Source organism: Ahaetulla prasina, chromosome 1 (genome assembly GCF_028640845.1).
Source record: "Ahaetulla prasina isolate Xishuangbanna chromosome 1, ASM2864084v1, whole genome shotgun sequence".
NCBI lineage: Eukaryota > Metazoa > Chordata > Lepidosauria > Squamata > Colubridae > Ahaetulla > Ahaetulla prasina.
Window position 1 is genome coordinate 47,050,849 of NC_080539.1, and position 22,961 is coordinate 47,073,809.

Sequence of the window (22,961 nt, forward strand, 5' to 3'; positions counted from 1 at the left end):
TTTTCTTTTACCAGCAAAATAGCATAAGCAAGTAAATAGTTGGCAATACAAAGAGCCATCTGCTTGGAACCAGTACCTTACTTCAATTCTCTGTCCCTTTCCTTTTAGGTCCCTTATTTTAGGTCCCATTCTGTCTCTGCACTGCAAAATATGGTAGGCCTTGTGTTGGTGAAAGCAACCATTTTCTCAGGCAAAAAGCTCATTTCTCTTACGTAGTAATCAACACGGATTTCTCAGGAGCTGCTTTGAGGAATTAATTTCTTCGTTTCATTATTCTCTATTTATATCCCACCTTTAATATTTTTTTATAAATAACTCAAGGTGGCAAACATACACAACACATCTTCCTCCTTCTATTTCCCCCACAATAACAATCCTGTTGGGGGATGGGCTGAGAGAGAGCGACTGGCCCAAAGACACCCAGCTGGAATTCATGGCTAAGGTGAGACTTGAACTCACAGTTTCTTCCTTTCTAGCCTAGTGCCCTAGCCAATAAGTGGCTCTCTTTTTGGATTGCATTGTCAAAAGCCTCATCAGAAGGACACAAAGGCATGTTATGAAAAGACATATGGATTAATGCCCCAGGTATATCCATGGCTACCAGATAACTGTCTCAGGTCCAGAGGTAATCTAAAGGAGTTTCTATGCAGTTATTCAAGAAACAGTACAGTGAATCTGAAATGTATTTGTAAATAGATGAACTTGTTTTTTTCCCGCAAAGATTACTTACCCCCTTTAACCCCACTTATTTCTAGAGACATTTCTGCTAGGTATTCAGGAACAGCTCCAAATCATAGGCGGTTGGGTTGATGGAAGGAGAAGTTTGACTTTTTCAGAAGAACTGCATCTTGGTACAGCTGAGCATAGAAGAAAGCCTATACTGTATTTTGTAGTTTTTCAGCAGACCATTACAGACACCTGGTGGCTACTCAGACAATTACATGTGGCAGAATAAAACTATTTCATATTCATCTATATTTTGAATTAATAGCTATATTAAAATGGGTGAGTTTGGTCTTCCAAAGATAGGAAGGTTGCTAAACAAAATGTGTCCATACTGATTTCCACTTCTGGACCAGAACATAAATTTAAGGAAATCAATTGGTGATATTCTTCATGGCTGGGGCTATGCATGCCTCCTGCCAATTGTTGAAGTGCCAATTCCTGCTACAAGAGCAGAGCTTCCAGGGTCCTATCTCTAACATTTAGCTTCTTTTTCTTTAAGAGTTCTCTAGTTTTGGTTTTTTTCCAAAGATACATAAAGAAATATGTAGTTCATGCTCTATTAAAATGCTCAATAAGGAACTATTTTCTTATGGTTGCATTTTAAGAGTTTGCAATTTTTGAAACATGTTATCTATTCTTATTTAATAAATTAGACAATGCCTCAGCAGGGTTTTATTTATTTATTTACTTTATCACATTTTGAAACCATCCATCTCTCACACAGAAGGACTCTGAGCAGTGTATATGGACTGAATTGAGCTTTGAAGTGTAATTGCTGTTATCTCCAAGTCCCAACTCCACGGGATTTAAGCTATTGCAATTATGAAAACAAGAGTACGTCCAAATAATTCTGAGATGAGGTGAAGGGGGGGTGGCAGTCATTTTGCGATTGCCAAGAAAAAGAGAGGCACTATTGGAAAAAATGCGCAAACAAGCAGCAGAGATTAAAAATGACTGAAGAAGCCTCTTCTTCAGCAAAGAAAGAAAAGAAAAGCATGTACCCTAAATTAAAATAGTTTAAAGATTAGCCATTTCTAAGGAGGGGCTACTTTGTGAATTTTAATCTTTTTTTTCATACTGAAAGATACAAGGTTTTTCACTGTTTTCTTTGTTTTCTGGCCAATTACCTCTTTCTCTCCCATCATCTCAGTCCACATTGTTTCTCTCTCTCTTTCTCTCTCTCGCTCTCTCCCTCCCCCTCCCTCCCTCCGCAGGGCAGCTGCCCCTCCCTTTTAATCCTGGGTTTCTTCTTTCTTTTTTGTTGTTTCTTCTGGAAAAAGGTGTATGTAGGTGCATGTGTATAAGCATGTGCATTTACATTTATGTGTCTGAGAATAATTTGTGGGCACTGAAAGGGAGAAGGGTTGGCATAAACAGGTGGAATCAATTTTGTTACCTTTAATTGATAATTATACATTGTTAATACTGTTTTTAAGCACAGCCTCTAGCAGGTATATATGTACACATGTAGTTATGTATATGCATACATATGACCTATAAGTATATGCAGTTTATATAGGTGTGTCTGCATGTGCATAATAATACTGGTAGTCCTCATAGTTGAGCCCAAATTTCCTGTTGGTAACTGAGACAGTTAAGTGAGTTTTGCCCCATTTTATGGCCTTCCTTGCTACAGTTGCTAAACACTGAATCACTCTGTTCTAAGTTAGTAACACAGTTGTTAAGTGAATCTGGTTTCTCCACTGACTTTACTTGTCAAAAGGTACAAAATATTATATAGAATTTCTGTCTGTGTTTATAATTTTTTTACCCATTCCTTTCCGAGATCTTAAAATTTGGCTTCACTTCTCTTTTGCATGACATGCTACGAACTACTTAATGGATTACTTACTAATTAATTACTTTCTAATGTAGACTTCTGTGTTGGTGAAAACGGCTCTTTGGGAACTCATCCAATTCTGTAATTGCTAATTCCGTTATTTCTGTGTTTCTTACTCTCTTCTGATGATGACTCTCTGATGAGGGACATGCCCTGAACCCTTTATCTTAAAAATACATCCAGTGGATAATTAAGCAACTCGTTGGAAAAATATCAAATCTCTTCTAAAGGAATTGAACAATGCAACTGACAGCACTCTGATGATTTTGTCTTGGCGGCTAACCAGGGTGAGAACGGGTTAACCTTTAGATGGGAGAGTACCAAGGATTACCAGCCCTTCAGATAACATTAGGAGGTGAAAAAAACTTTCCAGAAGGAAGCAGTGTAAATGTTATCTTTGTTACATGGGTGTGGATGAGAAGTCACCAAGCATCAAACTCAATCAGGAGAAGTTTTTGCCCCATGTTACAACCTTTCGTGCCACAGTAAAGTGAAACATTGCTCTTGTTAAGTTAGTGGCCCTGTTGTTAAGTGAATCTGGCTTTCCCATTGTCTTTGCTTGTCAGAAGGTCACAAAAGGTAATCGCATGGACACTGCGACCATCATAAATACATGCCAGTTGCCAAGCATCCAAATTTTGATTGTGGGACCATAGGGATGCTGCAATGGTCCTAAGGGTGAAAAATGTTTATAGGTGCCATTGTAACTTTGAATGGTCCCTAAACAGATGGTTGTAAGTCGATGACTACCTGTAATGACATCCTTAATGTTTTCAACATATGTGCATGTAACAGTAAGGTTTGTACTATTTTTTATAGATTTATAATTGGTACTGGCAATTTGGTCATTAAGTGAAGTGGTCTTTAAGTGAAACCATGGTTGTGCTTATGATCTTACTTCAGTTTTCCTTTACTTTAAAGACTGAGGAGGTTGTAAATGCATGGACTAGTTTCAGCATTAATTTTTTATCACAAAACTGCAAATAGTCACTGTACAAGACAGTCAATAAACAAGGACTACCTGCATTCATAGACAAGGCAATGCGTACTAATGTTCTCTTACTAGAGAACTGAAGGTACAGGTATTCCTTGCTTAATGACACTAACTGGGACAGACAACTCCATTGCTAAGCGAAATGGTTCTTAAACAAGACATCACATGACTGCAATCTGTGACTACCTGCCACTTTCTGTCATGCCCCTCTCGGAGTCTGAATCCGAAGGGGAAGAGGAACAGCTGACAGAAAGTAAGAGAGTGGATCCGTTGGCTGTGGAAGAAACTGGGGAAGTGCAAAGTCAGGCTGGGCAGAGCAGGGGAGAGGTAGAACAAGGGAGAGGGGGTTCAAATGAAGACCAAGATCCACCCCCTCCTCATCCCAGGCAGTGCAAGGGGAAACAGAGAAGAGAGCAATGTGGGTTGCATGGCTTACGAGGGAGGAAAGGGACCCGATCCTCTTTACAAGGCACAGCTGCTGATGGAGTTTAAAAGTAGAGGCAAATGGAAGGGGAGGTTGCTGGGAACAAACACTGAGTTTATCTGGTTTTTTTTTTGAATCCTGGCATCCTCCCAACTGGTTTGATTTACTGCCGTGCTACTTTACTTGTGGAATTCCTTAGTTTGCTTGCCCTGCCAGATTAATTACCTTGTCTTGCCTTTGGATTTTTTGTTAGAAGTTTTCTGCTTACAATGTTTGGGACTGAAGTATTGCCAGCCAAAGACTATTACAGGTTGGTGGAAGAGCTCTCTCCAGGTCGGAGAGTTGAAAGGGACATTGGGGGCACAGTTGGTGATAATAAATATCGGTTCTTTGGCTGTGTTGCTTTGTGTCATGCCCCAGGTCATCACAGTTTCCTCATTGACTTTGCTTGTCAGGAGCCAGCTAGGAAGATTGCAAATGGTGATCGCATGACCACATGCTACCACAAATGCTGGTGGTAGCCAAGCTCTCAAAATTGCAACAGTAACCACTGGGAGACTGATGGTTGTTGGTTCAAGGACTAAGTTGTAAGTTGTTGTTTTTTCAGTGCCACCATAACTTCAAACAGTCAGATGTAACTTGGAAGAGCTGAACGGTTTACCGCTTCAGAAATCAGAAATCCTCTCGTCTCGAAAATAAAGTTGCTTGAAACCTCACTTCAATACTTAATTGCATGTGTTAATGCTAACTTTTCATGGAAAAAGGTTGATGTAGCATTATGCTGATTTTGTAAAATTTTAGCCACTTAAAAATATATGTTCTGATTTGATGGGAGGAGGCATTTTCCACATCGGAAAGTATTTTGTAATGTTGACATCGTGATGACAGACTTCGGCAATTGGTGGTAAAGCAAAATAAATAAAAGATATCACAGCACTTCAAAGCCATAAACCCAAATGAATTCTTAATTACCTTTAAAAAACTATCAAAGTAATTTCAGTGCCTACATTTCTCCATGTGCAGATATAGAAGGAATCCTCAGTATGCCTTGTGAGCTTAAGGATAAGTTAGAGAAAAGTGTTTTATCCCATAAATCTTGGCGTGCTTGATAAACAGATCCCATGAAAAAGAGGAAGCCCAAATTGAGATTAAGACTTTGATTGAGCTATCAAACCAAACAGAAGGGACATGTACTATCTCTCAGGATTGGTGTTAGCATTACTTGTCAGGGAGTAGCAAGGTCTTTGAAGCAATGGCACCAGCAGAAGGATCCAAGGGGGCTCCGACTGAAGTCCGCAGAATCTTGACACATTGCAATACAAGTCACATCCCCAACACATCCCCATATATCTCATGGGGGGCTGAGTTTGTGACCCAGTGCTGTTTTATCCTTCTGACAAAAGCTGGAAACAATGATGGACACCACTATTTTGAATCCAGAGAAAGAGGGGTGAAGTTAAAAAAAAATTATGGCCTAATTTCAACGCCTAATTGTCACATACATTTATAAATGTGGGGAGGTGCATTTTACAGCGAAGTTTTGGTGGGAGTTCCTAAAGCTCCTTAAGGTTCATTCTTGACATGTACATCTTCTGTAGTTCCTATATAATAGTTTAAAATTGTTGATAAAATTATGGGCTTAATACATTTTTTTTGCATCTGCAATGGCATAACCCCACCAGTGGTGGAATTCAAATTTTTTTACTACCGGTTCTGTGGGTGTGGCCTGGTGGGCGTGGTGTGGCCTGGTGGGCATGGCTTGGTGGGTGTGGCAGTGGAAGGATACTGCAAAATCTCCATTCCCGCCCCACTCCTAGGGGAAGGATATTGCAAAATCTCCATTCCCGCCCCACTCCTAGGGGAAGGATATTGCAAAATCTCCATTCCCGCCCCACTCTGGGGCCAGCCAGAGGTGGTATTTGCCGATTCTCTGAACTACTCAAAATTTCCACTATTGCTTCTTTGGAACCTGTCAGAACCTGCTGAATAGCACCCCTGAACCCCACTCATAAATCAACGATTAAAACACTTGCATGATTTGGGCAAAGGAGGAAAGTCAGTTATATTCATTGGCAAAAGATAAGTTAACTGAAACATCAGTATAAAACAGAACTAAAAAAACGCAAGTTTACCAATAAGTTACTTCATGTTTCTACATCAAAACAAACGTTCTATAAATTGTAATAACAAAGAGCGGAATACTTTTACATATATTAACATTACCAAAAGGGATACTGTTTGCACAGCATTTTCAGATTTAGTTAACATCAGGACAAGATGAGTCTGCTTCAGTTCACAGGAGGAATCTTGCTTTTTTTGTGTGAATGTGCACCCCAATAAGTAAACAGATGGTATTTTGTATGATGTTGCCACTTTAGCTACATGCTTACTTAAGATAGAAATCACACATAAAGTTAATGAAATAAAAATCATATATATCACAGCTACCATAATGTGTGTGAATTTCTCTTCCCAGACATCTTGATAATTATTCCCCAGGCCATTTGGAGGCAACAGATTATTTGCCATAGCCTTAATAAATGATTTGTTGCATCCAAATGGGAAATAATTTTCAAGCAGTGTTGTAGAGGAATCTGAAATTCTCTGGAAGCTTTATCAATTAGAAAACAGACCCAAAGTTGCCAACCACTACACAACCTTTCCTGTGACTTGCAACTACAAGAGATTGGATGACATAAAGGCATACACTGAATTGTGTAGCATTATAATATATACTATACACCAGCGTTCTTGGCAACTTGAAGATTATGTGGACTTCAACTTCCAGAAATCCTCAGCCAGTTGAAGTCCACATATCTCCAAGCTGCCAATGTTGAGAAACATTGCTATACACTATTTCATTTAGGGTTTGTGTGAATCGGGAACTGGCCACCACAGAATATGAACTCAGAATCTACTGCCATGTGCAAGATACTATAGCAAACCAACAAGGATTCCTTCACAGAAGAGGAAATGTGAAGATAATTCACTGAAGACAGAAAGCTCAAAAATCCCCCCTATTTTATGTACATTATTTATGGAAGGTTTGATATAAGGGGGGAAAATAATTATTTGGGATAATTTGCAGGCATGAGAAATCAAGGATCAGATTACAGTAAATTGAGTAGTTTTACATACAGAACTCAGCAATATGCTATCATACAGGTTTTAACAAACATGTTTGCTTCACCTAAAATGAGATTGTGCCAGGTGAATTCCGTTGCAACTGAATTATCTTCTTAAACGTTAACTATTTGTTCGAGTATACAGACTCCAGCTCATGTCATTTCAGTGGTAGTAGTTGCTGAAGGCATGCAAAATATACAGCAGTGTAGTGATGAAGGCAAACAACTGAAAAAAGAAACAAATGGCAATGTTATTATTCCCATTCCCAAAGCAAATTAGCATATCAGACTAGGAATAGTTCTAAATTCAGTTTCAAATTCAGTTCCAAATGAGTCAAGAACTAACCTCACCTTGCACCTGTTTCTCTTTCAGCTACCCAGCTTGCTGGGTTGTTGAAGGATAAAATGAAGGTGAAGAAATCTGAGACAACACAGTAGAAACCAGTTTTGTCACATACCATAGTTTATAACTTTCCAGGCTCCTGGCCTCCGAAAGTGTTAGCATACAACTTCTATTTTTATAATGGCACGTGAGCTGTAGTCCCTTCCTCCCAGGTGTCAAAGAGCAGACCTTCCTAATGGACCATGAGTTCCTTTGTATACCTGTTTGGCTTGGGAAGCAGATTAAATTTACCATTAACCAAAAGGAACTTGTGGGATGAACTTGTGGGATCTTACTTGTGGGATCTTACGCTGGGAATGCTTCTCTGATGCTCAGGGCTTTGTCCTCCCCAGCACTTAGGCTCCTAGTTCTCTTGTTGAGTTAAACTCCTACAATCTGATGGAGTAGTTTAGCTTGCAAGACCATTACGCTGTTTACACTCAAAACCTCCTAATCTCTATCCTGAAATAATTATTTTGTTTCTTAATTGGAGAATTTATAGAGCATTTGACAAGTCTATATATTTTATCAACTCTTGCTCTGTATTTTCATGTCTTGTTTAGCCTACAACTCTATGCCAAAGGAAAGGGAAGGCTTCTTCTATAGAAAAGTGCTCTTCGTTATAAATCCAGTACTAAATAGGTAGGGTTAGACAGGCTTGACCCATAAAGCAGGCCATGTGCTATGTGAAAGTTAATACTGTTTTACAACAGGCCTTTGTGCATCCTTGAGCCATTAAGAGTCACATTTGGCCTTTGATGTGTAGGGCCTGTATTCCAAAATGTAACAGCTGGAGCCAAACCAAAAGTAAATTTACAAAATTGTAATGTGATTTAATTTAATTTACTCAAATTAGGTGGAATTTGAGTATAATAAAAATATTATAATACAGTATAATATATTTAAAAATGTTTTTAAAAATCGAAGGAAGGAAGGAAGGAAGGAAGGAAGGAAGGAAGGAAGGAAGGAAGGAAGGAAGGAAGGAAGGAAGGAAGGAAGGAGAGATGTATATATATTATAAAAATAATATCATTAAGTTTAACCTTTATGTCATTTCAACGAATTTCCATTGGTAATTTCATCAACTGTCATCTTAATAGGAATACTTTGGGAGATTTACAAATATTTTTTGGTACACGTGGCAATCTTTAAGTCAATTTAAATGTCCCTGTTTTGGATTTGTGTGTTATTTTCCAAAGAAAAACTACTTTTTACCCAGAATTGGGTAATTTATCCAGGTTAATTAAACAGCGATTTAATGCAAACAACGGTTCAGAATAAAGCTTACCTAGCTTGTGACCTATGAGTTGAGTTGTCCCAAAGATGCTTTTTTTCAGGAGGCAACTGGACTTTCTTGTCTTTGAAGACATTTTACTTCTCATCCAAGAAGCTTCTTCAGTTTTACAGGATAGTGAGGAATGGAAAGATTCCACTATCCTTCAGAGCTGAAGAAACTTCTTGGATGTGAAATTAAATGTCTTCAAAGAAAAACAAAGAAGTCCAGTTGCCTCCTGAAAAAAGCACCTTTGGGACAACCATGACCTGGATGACTGAGAATCTCTACGGACTATGAGTTGAGTTGTATCTATTAAGAAATTCCTTACAGTGGCTGGACTTAATACTTAGTACTTTCTTCATAAAAATAACAAAGCATGTATTTAAGTGAAAGAGTATTATGATGGGAAACAGATGAAGCATCTGAGTGGGCAAAGGAACACTTTTTGAAATGTTGAGCCGAGCAGGGGCTGCCCTGCTATTTTCATTCTGGTTCCAGCAATAAAATGTCACCAACTAGAACTGAAATATGAGCTTTCAAACAGAACAGGTAGCTGCTCAGGTGATGTGAGGTTCTTACCGTGGCTGCAACATTGAGCTGATAATAGCGAGGGATAAAGTCTGCTGGCACTTCCGTCTCTGAATGAATTGTTGCATTTGCCTGCAACACAGCAGCGCTCAGGTAAAAAATGCCTGTGGCTCCATGGTAAAGACTGTCCTAAAAGAAAAGAGACATAGATATGGACAGTGTTAAAAAAACAAGAAGGAAATTGGAATTCTTCAGGCTATATTCATTATTATACAGAATTGCATAAGAAGTACAGACCAAAGTCATCTTAGTAAGCAGCCCATTCACAATCTGAGAGTATTTACCCACTTCAAATCTTTTTAAGCTACAAGAGTTGTTGTCACCTTACCAGAATTCTCCAGGATTCAAAGTTTTTATGGAAGCCAAACAAGTAACTCAGGAGAAGCAGAAAGGAGATGACAAAGGAGCTGACCGAGACGTACATGACCCATCCTTGCAGCAAAGGGAAATACACCGTGGTAGCTGCTACAAGGATCCAAACCCAGCAGCCAAAGATCTGTCACGGTGAAAAATGTTGAAATGCAAATGTTTATCATTAAACTTTTTTACATTTCAGATTGTCAGTCTCTGATTTATGCCTGTATTTATTTATTTGGTTGATTGGTTGATTTATACAATTTCATTAAAATGTAACTCTGAAGCAGAAGGCTAAAGTACAAATAATACCACCATATAAAATGATTTATCTTAAAACAGCATAGTAAACACACTGAAAGCAACACATCCATGCACAAAATGTCCAACTGAATAGAATAGAATAGAATAGAATAGAATAGAATAGAATAGAATAGAATAGAATAGAATAGAATTTTTATTGGCCAAGTGTGATTGGACACACAAGGAATTTGTCTTGGTGCATATGCTCTCAGTGTACATAAAAGAAAAGAAAAGATTGGACAAGTGTTTCATATATAATCTTAAAAGCTAGCAGGATGTTGCACCAATCATTGTTGAACAATCTCAGGGGCACCTTTCTATATCCTCTTCCTTTTCCAGTATTATATTGGCTACATAAGGAATGATCCTCAGGAAGAATAAGTATTTATATTATTTCAATAATGAATTGTAAATATGTTTGCAATAGGCCATTATGAAAATATGCAACATCAGCAGGGTTTTTTCCCCCCTAAAAAACTTCTAGTCCAAATTAAAAATAATTCTCTTGGATGTGCATATACTGTGGTTAATATGAAGTGGACAAAGGGCAAAACCACCAATAATTGTTCTAAGAGGGCACAAATAGAGAACCAGTCTTCATCTCTTTCTTTGTTTCTTCTTTCAACAAACTTTTTTTAAAAAGCTAAATCAAGAACAAAATAAAAACAAATGCATGAGAGAGGAAAAAAGTAAACTAGACAATGCCCACAGTGTATTTATATTATATGAATTCACATTGAATCCTAAGGAGAAATACTAATATTTTAAACAATGATATTCAGTATTTCCATCCTGAGCAACTTATACCGTAGTACAAACTAAAATAATCCATTAAGAAAACTGTTGTTAAAAAAAGTAAAACCTGAAGAAACCACTTGGGAGAAACCCAAAGGTGCTTTTTCAAGAGGCAACTGGACTCTTTGGTTTTTCTTTGAAGATGTTTCCCCACCATCCAGTCAGAGCTGAAGAAGCTTCTTGGATGAGAAGCGAAATGTCTTCAAAGAAAAACCAGAATGTCTACTTGCCTCTTGAAAAAGCACCTTTGGAACAACCATGACCTGGATGACTGAGAATCTCCATAGACATTAAATCTGAATGTCTGTTAAATCCAATTTTAAATAAATGGATGTCACTAATTTATGTCACTTGTGCCATTTGAGTCATCATTTGCACAAATGAATGCAAATTCCATTGAAACATCAATTATGCAATGGTATTGCATATTAATAGTCCAGTCTGCTTTGGAAACAAAAATGTGAAATAAAACTGATGTCTGAAGAAATGTACAAAGTAAAATTTTGTCCATTACATCCAAATTTCCCTAAATGGCTGTCTGAGGAATTGAGACTTTCACCCTATAGCTAATACTTGGTGACCAAACTGGACTATATTTATTCTTCATTGGAAGGTTTTATTGGTGTTCTATGCTGTGCTACATTATCTGCCAAAGCAATTTCCAAAGAGGGTCAATCTTATTATGGAAGTATCATGAAAAATCAGTAAATGACATTGTGTATTTTAGTGTTGCTTTTACTGATGTTGCTGCTGCCACCAGAGCATTTTGTAAATAACAAGTGGAGGGAATTGGGTCATTTTTAATAGGTTGATCCTTTTTGTCTATTGTTTATTTATTTGTATCCCACCTTTATTATTTTTACAAATAACTTAAGGCAGCAAACATATCCAACACAACTTTCTTCTCCTATTTTCTCCACAAAAACAACTCTCTGAGGTGAGTTGGACTGAGAGATAGAGTGACTGACCCAAAGTCACCCAGCTGGTTTTCATGGCTAAGGAAGGATTAGAATTCAGGTTTCCCACTTTCAGCCCAATGATTTAACCAGTAGACCTAACTGGCTCTAACACAATAAAAAGCGAGCAAAAAGTGTTTGGGTACCTATGGGATGCTTGCAGTGGTGGGATTCAAATAATTTAACAACCAGTTCTCTGCCCTAATGATTTCTTCCAACAACCAGTTCACCAAACTGTTCAGAAAGTTAACAACTGGTTCTCCCGAAGTGGTGCGAACTGGCTGAATCCCACCACTGGATGCTTGGAAATGGAGCGGGTGGCTCTGTTTCTAAGCATCTCATTGGTGCCCAAACACTTTTCATCTGAATGGAGAACTGACACAGGCTGGAAACTTCATTTCCTTGCAAATGGGGCATTAAAAATGGAGCAGATGGCTTTTTACTTTTCTGGGTGAAAAGTGTTCCAGTGGTAGCAGAAAGGAGTTGGGGGGGGGGGAGGAGAAAAGCACCGCAAACATTTTTCACACCCAGAATGAAAGTTTCTGGGGTCCGTGATCTCATGAGAGTTCAAGCACCCAGTCTCTGCAAAAGAGGATAGGTGCCTGAACTCGTGTGATATTACGGCACTCAGGAGCTTCCATCAACTCTTTCTCTCCCTCAAAGGCACAGGAACTGCGGCACAGAGGAGACAGATCTTGTAAAGTAAGTGAGTCTGGCATGGCAGGAAGGGAGGGGGAATCATGAGCTATCTTAGTGGGTTAGAGAGGCCTTGGGGGCCTGTTCCACCACTAGCCCCCCCCCATGGCCTTCCCCACCCTCATGTTCACTTAATGAACTGCGCATTCAATTAGCAAATGCGTGGGCAGAAAGCAAGGAGTGATCTCATTCGAGGTATGAGATTCACTCCTACAAATCCTCACGGTAGGAATGGAATGGGCAGGCTCCATTACATTCATTCCTTCAGGACTACCTGTACAAATTGACAAGGAAAGGTATTTTGTAGTTGAAAAGAGTGAATTTATTTATTTATTTATTTATCGTATTTGTATACCGCCCTATCTCCCTAGGGACTCAGGGCGGTTCACAGGCAAATAAAAAGGTACATATAAATACAGAATAAAATATCAATTAAAAAACTTATTCTACACAGCCAAATAGTTAAAAAATATATATATAATATATAAATAATATATAAAATATATAAATAATATAAATAATAAAGCCCATTAAAACCCGTATAAATTTAAAATGTAATCCAGTCCTGCGCAGATGAATAGATATGTTTTAAGCTCGCGGCGGAAGGTTCGGAGGTCCGGAAGTTGACGAAGTCCTGGGGGGAGTTCGTTCCAGAGGGTGGGAGCCCCCACAGAGAAGGCCCTTCCCCTGGGTGTCGCCAAACGACACTGTCTAGCAGACGGCACCCTGAGGAGTCCCTCTCTGTGAGAGCGCACGGGTCGGTGAGAGGTATTTGGTAGCAGCAGGCGGTCCCGTAAATAGCCCGGCCCTATGCCATGGAGCGCTTTAAAGATAGTTACCAGAACCTTGAAGCGCACCCGGAAGGCCACAGGTAGCCAGTGCAGTCTGCGCAGGAGAGGTGTCACATGGGAGCCACGAGGGGCTCCCTCTATCACCCGCGCAGCCGCATTCTGAACTAACTGAAGCCTCCGGGTGCCCCTCAAGGGGAGCCCCATGTAGAGAGCATTGCAATCAATTTTTCTCATAGGTTTACAGGTTTATATTAAAGCTATGTACTAGGGCAGGTTGAAATCAACTAATGTAGATACAGTTACTCATCCAAGGTCAACCACTCCCTTTCACATTCAGGTTCAGGAATTCAACTATCTGATCTCTTAATATTGTTTATCTTATCTTGACACTGGAATGTGGAAACCAGAACTTGCAAGCAAGGCTCTACACTAATTTAACAGCTAATGTGTGCATTGGCTAAATACAGAATATATGATTAGAACATGAAGCTGGCAGTTACAATTCCAATCACATTTGTTCTTTGTGAATTCGGTAGAAGGTTAGCTTTATGACTAATAGTCAAAATGTTTGGTTTGATCTCTCTCCTTGATTATGAACAGCAGGACAAATTATGAAAAAAAGCTGTATGTCACAAATGTATAAAAAGTTGCTTAAAATTGTAATATACTTTAGTCTATTTTTTTTCTAAAAATGGTAAGGCATTACAAATCTTTTTTTAAAAAAACACCAATGTGCATAATGATAAATATTTAAAATGACTTATTCCATAGAGAGTAAAGCAGCTTTGCAAGTATATAAATAATTGTGCTAAACAAAGGGTGGTCTTAACACCTTAAACAACAACATTCCTCATCATCACCATCTGTCACCATATTCTGAGCAGCGGGACAATAGTACATTATTAGTTCAGTTTTGTGCATATTTATTGTATTCAATAAGGTTTCTCCTTTTAGAATTGCGATCTAAATAATCAGCATTATATTGTATTTCTTTAAAATACAATATTATTATATTAGGGCCAACATAAATTTGAATTCCAGTCTCACAAACAGCCTGCTTTATCCTTATCCATTTTTCACTTATCTTGATTGTGATTGTCCTCAGAGGGAAGGGTGGACAAATGACATCATATGCATCATTACGTCGGTGCAAATCATATGCATCATTACGTCGGTGCAAATGATGCTATGACATCATTGTGGCTTATGCTAGACCTGTGGCTGACTTAAAATTGCAATCCTATCTCTCCAGACAATAGTTTTATTATTATTATTATTATTATTTATTTGATTTTTATACCGCCCTTCTCCCGAAGGACTCAGGGCGGTGTACAGGCAAGATAAAACATACAATGTACAAGTTAAAATGCATTTAAAAAACTTATTTTAAATTAGCCTGAAAAAATTAAAATATACCGTGAACTAAAAACCCCATTTAAAATTAATCAAATTTACCAAATTTAAGATTAAAATTCAATTTAAGCCAGCCCCGCGCGAATAAAAAGGTGTGTCTTCAGTTCGCGACGAAATGTCCGAAGGTCAGGTATTTGGCGTAAGCTCGGGGGAAGTTCGTTCCAGAGTGTGGGAGCCCCCACAGAGAAGGCCCTTCCCCTGGGGGCCGCCAGCCGACATTGTTTGGCGGACGGCACCCTGAGAAGTCCCTCTCTGTGAGAGCGTACGGGACGGTGGGAGGCATGTGGTAACAGCAGGCGGTCCCGTAAGTACTCAGGCCCTAAGCCATGGAGCGCTTTAAAGGTCGTAACCAACACCTTAAAGTGCACTCGAAAGGCCACAGGTAGCCAGTGCAGTCTGCGCAGGAGCGGTGTTACGTGGGAGCTACGCGTAGCTCCCTCTATCACCCGCGCAGCTGCATTCTGGACTAACTGAAGCCTCCGAGCGCACTTCAAGGGGAGCCCCATGTAGAGAGCATTACAATAATCCAAGCGAGAGGTAACGAGCGCATGAGTGACCGTGCACAAGGCATCCCGATCAAGGAAGGGGCGCAACTGCCGAACCAACTATATACATACAGTTGCATGTATATTTGCCTTTGTGTGCAAGCTCTATGTAAACATGCATAAAGTTGTACTGGGGCTGCACCTACCTATAGTTCCCTGCTAAAGACACATATTTCTAAGCTCTCATGCATAGGATTGTGTTACATAGGCACCTATACCACAAACCTAACCAGATTCAGTGTTATAGTTGTTTTGGTGGATGTTATCCATGAGTGTTATTGACTGCCTATCTTTCCTTTGTGTCATCAATAAGCCATTTCAATAAATCCGCATTAAAATATCAGCCAACAGCAGTGATGATCAACCAGACCAGAAACCTGACTAGTCCAACATTCCCTTCCTGTTCCGACATTTCCATAGGAAATAGGACATACTAACATCCTCCTTGTGATTTCCAGCAATTGATATTAAAAAACATGTTGCTATTCATTTGATAAAGAGGGAAAGAAAATGTAGGATAAAGATTAAGCCACCAAGCCATGCCATGCCCACCAAGCCACAGGATATTGTAAAATCTCCATTCCCTCCCCAATCCAAGGAAGGTTACTGCAAAATCCCCATTTCCTCCTGATCAGCTGGGACTTGGGAGGCAGAGAATAGATGGGGGTGGGGCCAGTCAGAATTTTTACTACCAGTTTTCCGAACTACTCAAAATTTCCACTACCGGTTCTCCAGAACTGGTCAGAATCTGCTGAAACCCACCTCTGTACTAGACCCTAATAAAACAGATTCCTAATGTTGATAATGTCCCAAATTCTGACACTGGCTTCTGTAGGTATAGCAAGAAGAAAAAACTCTTGCTCAAAAGCTTGAAGAAGTCAGCAGTGTAAACAAAATGGCGTTCCCCAAGGTAGTGTTCTTGGTCCAACGCTCTTCATACTATACATAAATGATCTCTGTGACCTCATCTCAAGTTATTGTGTTCTCTTTGCTGACGATGTCAAACTATTTAATACCACTAACAATACTTCTACCCTTCAAGAAGACCTCGACTTACTTTCCGATTGGTCTAAAACTTGGCAACTCCAAATCTCTACCAGCAAATGCTCAGTCTTACATATTGGAAAAAAGAATCCTATCAACAAGTACAAACTCGATGGTCATTACCTTACTGACAACCCCCACCCTGTCAAAGATCTTGGAGTTCTCATATCAAATGACCTTAATGCCAAAGCCCATTGCAACTACATAGCAAAAAAGGCTCTAAAAGTTGTAAACCTAATTTTACGCAGCTTCTTTTCCAAAAACTCTACACTATTAACCAGAGCATACCAAACATTTGCCAGACCTATTCTTGAATACAACTCACCTGTCTGGAACCCATATCACATCTCTGACATTAATACAATCGAACGCATCCAGAAATATTTTACTAGAAGAGTTCTTCGCTCCTCCGAAAACAACAAAATACCTTATACCACCAGACTTGAAATCCTGGGATTAGAAAACTTACAACTCCGTCGACTTCGACATGACCTGTGTTTAACACACAAAATCATCTATTGCAATATCCTTCCTGTAAAAGACTACTTCAGCTTCAATCGCAATATTACAAGAGCAAAAAACAGATTCAAGCTTAAAGTCAACCGCTTCAAACTTGATTGCAGAAAATATGACTTCTATAACAGAGTTGTTAATGCTTGGAACTCATTATCTAACTCCATAGTCTCTACTCAAAATCCCAATATCTTCAACCAAAAACTGTCTACTATTGACCTCACCCCATTCCTAAGAGGACTATAAGGGGCGTGCATAAGAGCACAAAAGTGCCTACTGTTCCTGTCCTATTGTTCCCTTCATTATATCAAACTAATATAGCTGATGCATATTCTTTACTTATATATATATATATTTTCTTCATGATATGTTTTTTTTATTTATGACAATGTTTGTGTATACTGTTGTGTAAATAAATAAATAAATAAATTTTGTCTTGAATAGGAGCGGTGATTTGATATCCGATTCTGATCTGTTTTGCACAAAATGTCAACTTAGAATCAAACAGATCCTTAAATGGGATTTCCTGAAATATTATATGTATAAAACTAGTCATTATTCAGAGAAAAGGTTATGAATCAGACAAGTAAAAACACCTGTGATTACATTTGACAGATATGTACAGATTGTGCACTTTAAGGGTAATTAATTCCAAAGAACATGATGGCCCTGCAATTCTCTTTGGCTGTCAGGTTCTTGCATACCTTTTTTCAGCATACTTTGCAAAGGTGTTTCCAGACATACCCAGCACTCCCACTTCATTTCCAAGAAAGAAAGAAAAAGAAAAACTCCATCTAAAGATGTTGAACTCTTTTGATTACCCACCAACAGGCAACACACCCGCCAAATGCCCGGAAGCAAGGATCACTGTCAAGAAAGTTAATGCTCCCCCTTGCTGAGAAATTATCAAACAGGTTCTTCAAGATGGAGAGTGTAGGAATATGCATTGAAAATTAAAAACATTCAAAATGAAACTTCCACATATTATTTTAAAAGCCATAATGCTATCTATCTGTGTTGTTTTGTTGTTTGTAAACTGCAGGTTCTTTGCATAGGAAGTACCATTGCAACTATATTGTAATTGTGGTTTCTATACATTCTCCAAGAAAAGTTAGCTAGTGCAATATTCACATACACAAACACCATATTTTACAAAACTATATTCTAAACCAGGGGTCCCCAACCTTGGCAACTTTAAGCCTGGCAGACTTCAACTCCCAGAATTCCCCAGCCAGCTGGGGGATTCTGGGAGTTGAAGTCCGCCAGGCTTAAAGTTGCCAAGGTTGGAGACCCCTGTTCTAAACTGAACCAGCCAGGTGCGGGTTCAAGTCTAGGCTTAGCTATAGTATTACACTTTGTGCCAGTCATTTTTCTAAAGCCAATTTTACTTCCCAAAGTTGTTACAGTAAATCAGGGTATGTAGCTTTGAGCTCCTAGAAGAAAGATAGGATAAAAATTCAATTAAGAGAAAAATCTGTCTTCATTGAGCTGCAGATACTTTTAAGTGCAGAATATTGCTGCTCTAATGACATTGTCTAAGTTGCTTCTGCCCATACACACACAAAAGTAAAGAAACATCTGGGATCCAGATGTGCTTGAATATTTTAAGGAACAGGGAGAAATTTTTAAAAAAAGAATTGGGGTAAAGAAAATCAAAAGGCATGTTCCTGTATTTCATCTTAACTTTGATTCCCACATAAACAGCCATATTCCAGTTTATATTTCGTTTTTGTCACGATATCGTTCATAAATAGCCTTCCTTGCCCCAAGAACTAAATATTTTAAATATATGTACCATGCAAATATTTTAAAATATATGTACCATGCAGAATTATGCAATTTAAATCAACCTCTTCCCATAGGCTTGTCATTTGTAGCAATTCACCAGACTTTCATGTTGCTCAACTGTCAATTGTGTCACTTGTAAAAACAATTGTGAAAAACAGAAACCCTCTTCCCCTGAGCTGTCCATGTTTTATGCCTGAGTGAAACCACTGTTATTATAGCCATTGGGTTCTCCTAGGCCACCATGGATGTGAAGATGCATTGCCCACATTGAATAATGGTTTCTGGAGCAATATTGCAAAGAAGACATTAACTAACATGCTATTGTTTTCTTGCTTGCTTCAATTTTTATTATAAGCCCTCAGTCCCACTAGGTCAGGGGTTGGCAACCTTAAACACTCAAAGAGCCACAAATGTCCTAACCGGAAGCTCCCGTTCAATTCTGGAGCCGACCAGTAGTTCGGTTCCCCCATCATAGTCTCCTCCTAGCATGGCGTCCTTTTTCCTCTGCTGACCGGAAGTCCAATTCCCCGATCATAGTCTCCTCCTAGCACAGTGTCCTTTTTCCTCTACCTGTCCTAACCAAAAGCCCTATCAATTGTGGAGCCGACCAGCAACAGGGAGCCGCAGCAGAGGGATGAAAGAGCCACATGCGGCTCCAGAGCCACGGGTTGCTGACCCCTGCACTAGGTAGACCAGACAAAAACATCAACTCTACAAGAAGGCTAACTCTTTTATTAAGATTCACCATGATAACAGAATCTTCAAGTCTGGTTTTGGTGTACCCTCCTCACTTTTATACTTCAATGAATTAGGGAGGTAACTGTGCTGCTTCCAAATGTTGTCTGGGTAGCTTGGTCTTAAAATATATTTTACCACTGGTTGCCTTGGCAACCGAGATTGCATCAAAGTAATCTTCCTTACTATTTACCCAATCTTTGCTGAAGTTTTCATATATAAAAAATACACAAGCACTACATGCATGCATGCACACACACACAACTCCAGTTGAGTTAAAACCCATGTCTCATACAATCAGAATGCAATTAACATAAGGAACATAGTCACTCTGCCATGTTTTATAACTCTTGAATTATAACTTCCTGAAAGTTCTCCAAGTGAAGCAAAATACAAAATGCAATGCCGCTACTTCCCACTGAATTTCATTATCACACTATGTAATGGGGACCAGTTACTTTGATTTTCTGTTTTTTAAAAAATAGAAGGAATTCTTGAAAGCCAAGTTCCTCAGATGGATGTAACCACAGGGAATCTCCAAGGCTGTCAATACTCAGCACTTAACAATCTGAATTCAACTGCATTTAAACAAGGATATTCTATTAGGGTTTGTTACCGCACTGGATTTTTGAAATCCAAGATACCAGCTGAATCCTCAAGAGATAAGCAAAGCTGGCTGGGGAATTCTGAGAGTTGAAGTCCGCCAGGCATAAAGTTGCCAAGGTTGGAGACCACTGAACTAGACTGAAAGTGGCAATGCCTCATCTCTCTTCTTTAGACATGCTATTATTTTGTTTTTTATTAACGAACTCGAATTCATTAATAAATTAAGGAACGATCTAAGTTGCTGCATGGACCTTCCTGCTGTTATCTTGAATTAATCAGCTCTGCCCTTTCTCCCCTGTGAAGCACTTTTAGTTGAATCAATCTTTATCCAAGAAATCACATGCCTAGCTACAACCCATCCACATCTCTGACATTAATACAATCGAACGCGTCCAGAAGAGTTCTCCGCTCCTCTAAAAACAACAAAATACCTTATACCACCAGGCTTGAAATCCTGGGATTAGAAAACTTAGAACTCCGCCGACTTCGACATGACCTGTGTTTAACACACAAAATCATCTGTTGCAATATCCTTCCTGTAAAAGACTACTTCAGCTTCAATCGCAATATTACAAGAGCAAAAAATAGATTCAAGCTTAATGTCAACCGCTTCAAACTTGATTGCAGAAAATATGACTTCTGTAACAGAGGTTCTTAACACTTGGAACTCATTACCTGACTCCATAGTCTCTACTCAAAATCCCAAAATCTTCAACCAAAAACTGTCTACTATTGACTTCACCCCATTCCTAAGAGGACTATAAGGGGCGTGCATAAGAGCACAAAAGTGCCTACCATTCCTGTCCAATTGTTCCCTTCATTATATCAAATTAATATAACTGTTGCATACTTTTACTTATATATATATATATATTTCTTTTATAATGTGTTGTTTTTTTTATGTCGATGTTTGTGTATACTGTTGTGACAAAATTAAATAATAAAAAAAAACCGAGCCTGTAAATCAATGCTTTTTGGATTATTGTCTTCACAATTCACTGTTTAAAAAATATTGACCCATATCTTCAGAAAGCAAGTTCTGTATGAGCACAGCATCTTACCACAGCTTATCACAGCAGTCAACCTGAATAATCTGAGAGTAATTAGGGTGGGTGGAGGAAAAAATCCACAAGCCTAGTAAACCAGATTGAATACTGTCATGCAATATTAATATCTCCAAGCTAATCATTCCTTTGGTGAAATGGTTTCTAGCTAGACTTTTCTGAAAATTAGGAACAAAGAGTGACATATGATCAGCTTCATAGTTAGGGTATTATATACTTTATATATATGAATATATAAAGAAGTCTATAAATTTATACTTATGTCCTTATATCTATAAGTCCTCACACTTATGATAATCACTGCATCCCTACAGTCATGTGATTAAAATTTGGGTGCTCGGCAATCAACATGCATTTATGATAGCTGCAGCATCTTGGGGTCTTATGATCACCATATATGAAATTCCCAATTAGCTTCCAACAAGCAAAATTAATGGAGAAAGTTTGATTTGTTTATCAGCTGCATGATCCACTTAACAACCACAGTCAAAAGGTCAGCAAATCAGGTACAACTTACTTAATACACGTCTTACTTAGCAACAAAATTATGGTCCCCACTGTGGTTTTAAAATCAAGGACTACCTGTTTCTTTAGATTAACACAGCTCTCTTCTAACAAAGGTACAACTTTGTGCTGTATGCTAACTATGGATAGATGCTTCAACTCCTTAAATAATTAAAGTGCACATTTTAAGAGCAGTGGGAGGCAGATATATGGCATGTGCTTTGATGCACAGCTGATCAAAATATGCAATTCTTGATTCATAAAATGAAGTATGGAAAGTTTACCAATCTTCAAATAAATCTTTCATTAACTATGAGCATAATTAGCATAAAAACATATGTGCATAAATCTGCATATATCATACAAGTAACATACCAGGAGTAATCAGTATGACTTTGTACACTTATTTGTATACATATATAGTGACACCACATAGTGTGCAAAATTTCTCAATGTTAAATTGGAGACAGGAATTTTAAAAAATACAACAAAATTAAGTTAGTTGACTTACCAGCTCTGGCAAGATTAAGGCATATGGTATCGTTTTAAAAATGGCTAATCCCGAAGGCGTATCTTCAAGTGCTGGGCAGCCACGCGTCGGTCCTGAAGTTTTGGAATCCATTTCTATTGTCTCTGTGTAGCTGTTGTTACGATCTGCTATCCACAATTACTTCTGCAGCAGAACTGTTGGCATGAGACGCTTAAAATAGTATCCAGTGGCACACCCATGAGGACGTCAAAGGTGAAATCAGTTCCAGCCTGGCAGGTAGCTATAGTCATCATGGAAGAATTTCATACACCACCAAGACTAAGGCAGCTCATCCATAAGAGATCAGAGGTCATGTATCCTGGTGGATATATTTGTGGGTGATTAAATGTCCTTTGGTATCGGAAGGAGATGAACCTACAGATCTGACTCTTTCTAAAAAGGTTCTTTTTGAGGCTCAAGCTTTCTTTTGGTTCCATTCCAAAGCATTGCAACTGGCAAGTTTCTTGCTATCTATCTGCATTCTGAATCAATAAGTCTGCCTCTAAGAATGATAATGCAAGAAATCGGACATATCCCCTAGTCCGGTGTCTCTCAATCTTGGCACCTTTAAGATGTGTGGACTTCAACTCCCAGAGTTCCCCAGCCAGCAGTTTCCAAGGTTGAGAAACATTGCTCTAGCTGGTCCAATAGAGGAATTTGGTAATTCATCTCCCAAAAATGGACTTTTCAGCTGAGCCTATTTTAAAATCTCCAATGGAACAAGTTGTGTTTTTAATTTTAGTAAGTTTCTCCTAATATTGAGCTCAATTTTTTCTTGATTTCTCCCTACTTGTGTCCCACTGCTTCAAAAGAGAAGAGCTTTTTTGTTTTCCTTTACATTCATTTAGTTTTGCACCAGTAGTGGGTTCCACTTACCTTCGCTACCAGTTTGGAATTGGGAGCACATGCACACGCTTGCTTCACTCATGCGCAGCACTTCTGTGCATGTGCAGAACCTTCTGCGCATGCA

General features: G+C 38.7%; 1 protein-coding gene across 1 annotated transcript; it reads right to left on the reverse strand.

Moving 5' to 3' along the window:
* Nucleotides 1-6,018: 6,018 nt before the first annotated feature.
* MALL (mal, T cell differentiation protein like) lies at nucleotides 6,019-22,145 on the reverse strand. Its single transcript, XM_058165078.1, has 4 exons — nucleotides 21,974-22,145; nucleotides 9,684-9,851; nucleotides 9,347-9,484; nucleotides 6,019-7,335 (listed from the first exon to the last, which is right to left on the reverse strand). Exons 1-4 carry the CDS (start codon nucleotides 22,082-22,084, stop codon nucleotides 7,273-7,275), a joined length of 480 nt encoding a protein of 159 aa, XP_058021061.1. The 5' UTR covers nucleotides 22,085-22,145; the 3' UTR covers nucleotides 6,019-7,272.
* Between the last annotated feature and the right edge of the window lie 816 nt (nucleotides 22,146-22,961).